Here is a 6,049-nt window from a genome sequence, read left to right as displayed (position 1 = left end):
GAAGATAAACATCATAAACTAATTTATAGCTCATTAAACTAGCTTTAATTTGAGTGCTAATAGACATCTGTACGTCAAATGGTTTTTGAGATATAAATTTTTCAAAATAAATTCACTTACTACTGATCTTTTAGTACGTCCAATACATTTTTATGAAATGTTGCTTTTTAAAAAGCTATATCTCAAAAACTATTTAACGTAAATAACTCTATTAGGACCCATATTTTAGCGAATTTACTCTTCAAATAACGTTCTCTTAGGTTTTCTTGTGTTGTTCCTAGTTTTTAAGATATAGAGCTCCGAATGAAAAATTAGTTTTTTTTATCGCATTGAAACAGCCGCCATTTTTTATTCCCTCTACCTATACTTGGCAGACTCATCAGCTTTGACTAATAATTATACATAGTTTTCATCGAAGTAATAAAAAATTGGGGTGAGATAACTGTCTTTTTTCTCCTCTTGGGCTCTTGTACTAATAGTTTGTATGTATGTTTGAATACAGTGTTTCTTAATTTAATATTACATAACCATATAATTATTATATTTAAAAAAATGATCAGCAAAATGACCCCACAATTTGAAATAAATTATTTACCGAAAATAACAGCTCATAAAAAATTGAGTGAATAACTATCCTTGATATAAGATAATTTCAAATCGATTCACACAAATATTTTCCTCCTTTACTCTCACATCTGACAACCCGTTCAATAAAAAAAAACACAAGTATACCTATATGAAAAAAAATAATTATAACCTTAACTGTACAGAAAATGTTCCTTGTATATACTTTATTATTTTTTTTTTTTTTTACCCAAGTGTTTTAATTGTTTATTTCTAATTTATGCTAATTTAATTCATGAGTTTGATTTATTCCTTTTTTATTTTCATTGAGTAGATTTTTTTTAAACTACAGACAAGCAAAATTTTCATTGTGTAGATTTTTTTTTTTAAAAATACAGACAAGCAAAAAATAAAATTCAAATCACCGCATGTACCATGTTTTGGCAACTTAACGTGTAGCATGTACCAAATATAGTAACATAGCAATCTGTTTATACTAATCAATAAAGACGATCATTAAAAAAATAATATATTAAAATAAAAATCATATAGAATTACTTTTTTTTATAATTACTCTTTTAAAATATAAAATAAATCAACTCCAAATGTATTTGAATATATTACTCCTTTTCTCTGTGTGTGTGTGTTTGTTAAAAACAGGTTGGAAATTTAAAAAACATACAAAAATAAAGTTCGGCTGAACCGATTGTAGACTGATTATGGATATTTATTGTAAAATCATAGTAATGTAACTACGTGAAACTGCACAATTAGGTCACAACGGACCGGTTATCTGACTTTTCAAACTGAAAATTATATAGCGAATAGGTCGGTCGATGTACGACATGTCACAATCTCACAAGAGACCATAACACAAAAAAAAGTCAATCCTTTCCCGCCGGACCCGTCCGTTAAGACCCCCGAAGAGCGACGGTCCTTCATCGCTTTTGAATTTACTTACTTAAAACGGTAAGAGGAGACTTTAAGATAGTTTAATCGAACAATATTTAAAAAGCTCCTGAAATTTTAAAATGGCGGTTATTAATCAATATACTAATATTAATATTAACTTAGCTTCATACAAAGATATATCATATAAATGATTAATTTCAAAATTATTTACTAGAAAATAAATTAATTGATATCAAGCTCTATGTAAATTTTTTATGTCGTATATATATATGGAATACATTTACTAATTAACTGACACTAATTACATAACCAATATAACTCATTAATAAAAGTTTCATTAAACATAATATAAGGTTGTGTAACGCAACGTTGCAGAATTATATTTTCAGGTGATCCCTTTGAGCAACGGTTCCATCCCCTATTTCCCTTCCTGGAGGACATTAATTCTTTACCCGTTCTGTTTCAGATAAAGGAAGGAATAGAAAATACGGGCCAAACGACATAGACCCGGGTCTCTCAGCAAAACAAAGAGGTTAGTTTGTTTTTCTTTTCTCTTACCTTTTCTGTGTGTGTGTGTATTTTTTAATTTAACAGAGTGGAACAATCTTCTCTTTGGTAATGGAGAGTTATTAAAAACGTTTCACCTTCATATTATTGTTTTTGGTAAAATTAACATTTGTTTATTTCGATTTATAAGTTGCAAATGTCGTGAATGGATATTTTGAATGTAACACACTTTGTTATATTACAAATGAAACTCTAGAATACCTTGAATCGCTTTAGCTGTGAACAGACAAAAACTATTTGGGTTCCATTTTAATATAGCTACTTTCTAATTAAGGAATTGAAGAAGGTTTCCCACGCCATGAACTTCAACGTTGTTCCCCTAGGAGCCGAACATCCTTCCTCTTCTTGTCCCTCCTCAGGGAATGTCTTGACCTCGACCATTCTTCCTCTGTAAAGCCGATCATAACGGCCTCAGCCATATCATACCCACCACATCTAGCTCCCCTGAGCAAGTATTGCTCCATATTACACCTTCATCTCCATTGGTCATCATCCTTCAGAGAACATTCCAATAATCCGATTCTACTCTCTGTCTATCCTATTAGGGTTTCCGGAGTATTTCACATCATAACTTGGGTGACGTAAGTGCTTATTGCGGCATTCTTTTTATAAATTCATTCCGCAGATTTAGAAATAATTTACCATCATTCATTGTTAGCATTTATAAAAATGAATAACTATAAACTATGAGAGAATTTCATAATTATAAAGAGGAAAGACATTTTCCTAAGTTGATAACAAAGTTTTTAAAATAATAGTAGTAATATAGATGTAAAATATACCATTGATAAGCCAAAGATTTTTAAAATATCCGACATATAAAGTTTTAGATGGGAAATAGAAAGTGATGAAAAACGTATAACCAAATTGAATTTATTAAAAGATTTTTTTTTGTAAGATAATTCATAGCAATGCTGATGTTTGCCTATGCACACCAATGTTTGGTCTCCTATATATTTTTAATAACATTATTTTCTATGCTTGATGCAAAAAAAAACCATAAATTGATTTATAGTAAACTTCAAATATTTTCTATAAATATCTAATTTTAAAATCTAAATTTATAATTTGATTTTACCCTATGCTCCATTTAACTATACAGGTATATTGGCCATTAATATGATTTCTCAACTTATTATTTTAGTCCATAAATCAAATTATTTTTTGTAACTCTTAATTATCTTCTAATTTTTAAGCACTTAATAATATTTATAGTTCAAACAATTGCAATTTTAATTTAATTATGATGTACTTGTTCTTTATATGCTCTTATGAGTCCGTAGGAGGTCTCCTCCAACGATGTTTAAGCCGTTTTCAAATTCACCATTCTAAGCTACCCTTTATGACTTATCTAATAAAACGGTTTACTTATCTATCCTTTAAAAAAGGTACTTAAAGCGAATACAAAGGTCGAAGTACGATATTTCAAAATCTCTCGAAGGAGGTCATAGCTCCAAAAATAATAGAAAGAAATCCTTAATAGATTCCCTTAGATATAGGATAATATAAAGGTTTATAAATATTCCTTGATACAGCTATGTTTCGAATATGACTCTTCCGTTTTAGTTCGAATTTGGAAGAAAGTTGATTAGTACGATAGAATAGACAAGGTTTAGGATAAATTTAAGCAAATTTCACTGGCTAACTTTTGCTTATGCATATGCAAACTTATATTTCTTGATAAGCCTGTATTAAGAAAATGACCCAATTTGAAAACTATTAGGATATTATTACATAAATAAACTAACTATAAATTTTATCGAATTTCAAATACTCTCTTCACCTTATAATTTTAAAAACTAATTTCTTGGATACACTCATGTTTAAACAATGGCTCGTACCGTTGATTTTATTCTCAAATGACTTATATTGACCTCGAAAAATAGGTTTAATTGGGTAAATTGGTTAATACAGATATGTTATGCATATTTCTATTGCGTAAGTGATTTCAAAATGTCCCGAAAAAGAAACTTTAAAAAATAAAATTAAAATATTGAAGAAGAAATGCTTACCCATTTAATTGGCAGATGATTTTTTACTTTAATTACATAAATTCATGGTATCGAGAAATGCAAATAATATGATGTTATGCATGTAGTATGTTCATATTTTTAAAATAGTGGATTTTTCTGTAAAGTTAAATTATATTATAGAACAGTTTTGAATATATATTTGGAGTCAATGGTCATTGATTTTGTGAAAATTTTGAAATGGTTTTTATGCAATAGTATATCCGACATCCATTATTTATTGAAGAGTTGTTCCTCCAAGAAATTTTAGCGCTTCATTCCTAGATGCTGGTTGCGAGTTGTCTTAAAATTCAAATTGTTCATGTTTATCGATTATTAATTGTAATTAAATCAGAATGTAATATGATCTTTTGGAAAGAAATTAATTTTTTGTGCCCAAAATGCAATTAATATCTATTCTAGAATTAATATTAATTTAATTTATGACTAAAAATATATCGAAATTGTTTTGATCATTTCCTTTTGATCTACTCCGGCATATTAAATTGTAGAGCGTGGAGATGTATAGCGAACCTATTCCATCGGCCCCGGACGATCGGGAGTAAGCTGGTAATATGTGGACCTATAATCGGCTCAGAGAGATGCCCCATATTTAGTTAGATTTGTCCAGTGTTCATAAAGCTCTGGAAACCATAAATTTTCCGAGCAACTTTCCCTAATCTTTCCCTCAGGTGCTGAGCCTGGAGAGGAAGTTTCCTCCCTTGGATGAAGAGTTTTCCACCACTTCTATATATCTCACTTCAAAATTTCTCTTTTCCGGGCCACTTTGGCAGCCCCTGCTATATGCCTTTCCTCTCCTCCACCTTAATGTTATATTCATAGTGGTCCCCACCTCCCATCATCATTCAGTCGGTGACACCTTCCTAGTCGATACCACACATTTCCCATTATCTTCTTTTCAAAAGCTTATTGTCACCTTCTCACCCTCCTTTACTTCCTGAATTACATTCCGGTTGGGCTCATACAAATAAGAGGAAGGTAGTTATCTAAAGTAATGATGAGCACATTCCTATCTTCCTCAGAACGTGTCCCGTATAACTCTACCGTAATTTCATTTAAATAATAAATTCATTTGTCGTGGGAAGTACTATTGAAATCCAATTATTTGACATTGTGATAAAAAAAACTTAAATTTTGTATAATTAAGATGGGATTTCCTTGACCGTTGCAAGAATCAACATGATGTATTTGTTTGGGTTCAGAAATAACAATAGCAAAAATACGGTTTTCAGTATTTCACTTTAATGAAAACTATGTATAATTACTAGTCAAAATTGATGAGTCTGCAGAAATATTAGTAGTTAGTTTATTTTGAGAAATCTATATCTCAGGAACTATGTGATGTACGGATATATATTAGCATTCAAATTAAAGCTAGTATAATGGACTATAAAGAAGTTTATGACCTTTAACTTCGTAGGAAAAGTAGCTTTTATGATATTTGCTAAAATAAATTGATTTATAGTTGTTCGGACAATAAGTTTGATTTATGAAAAACTTTATTTCAGAAACTATTGAACGTACAGATATCAGCCAGCACTCAAATTAAAGCTAGTTAAATTTACTATAAAATAATTAATAGTGTTTATCTTTGTAGGAGTAGTAGTTTTTATGATATTTGACAAAATGTTAATTTCTAGTTGTACGTATAAAATGTTGGATTTTTGAAAAAATATATCTCTAGATCCATAAGACGCACATATGTGTGCCAACACCCAAAATAAAGGAAATTTAACTTTCTATAAAGTAGTTAATAACAGTTATCTTCGTAGTAGTTTTTATAATAATAACATGTGAATATAAATTCGAAAAATGATAATTTGTCCGAACAACTATAAATCAATTTATTTTAGCAAATTTCATGTAAACTATTACTCCTAGGAAGATAAACATCATAAACTAATTTATAGCTCATTAAACTAGCTTTAATTTGAGTGCTAATAGACATCTGTACGTCAAATGGTTTTTGAGATATA

The 6,049-nt window shown here is 29.5% G+C and overlaps 1 protein-coding gene across 3 annotated transcripts in view; it reads left to right on the top strand.

Annotated features, from left to right (window-relative positions):
• The window catches only part of LOC106682814 (lachesin), a gene marked incomplete at its 5' end in the record, with an annotated part of 178,588 nt that overhangs the window by 156,286 nt on the left and 16,253 nt on the right, over positions 1–6,049 (top strand). For all 3 annotated transcript variants that reach the window (XM_067046820.1, XM_067046821.1, XM_067046819.1), the window contains 1 exon segment: positions 1,943–2,008. In XM_067046820.1, the coding sequence (XP_066902921.1) occupies positions 1,943–2,008 (66 nt within the window).

The sequence above is a fragment of the Halyomorpha halys genome, unplaced genomic scaffold (genome assembly GCF_000696795.3).
Source record: "Halyomorpha halys isolate HHAL.00 unplaced genomic scaffold, Hhal_1.1 Scaffold442.1, whole genome shotgun sequence".
In the NCBI taxonomy this organism is placed as follows: domain Eukaryota; kingdom Metazoa; phylum Arthropoda; class Insecta; order Hemiptera; family Pentatomidae; genus Halyomorpha; species Halyomorpha halys.
This window is presented reverse-complemented; position numbering and strand designations above follow the sequence as displayed.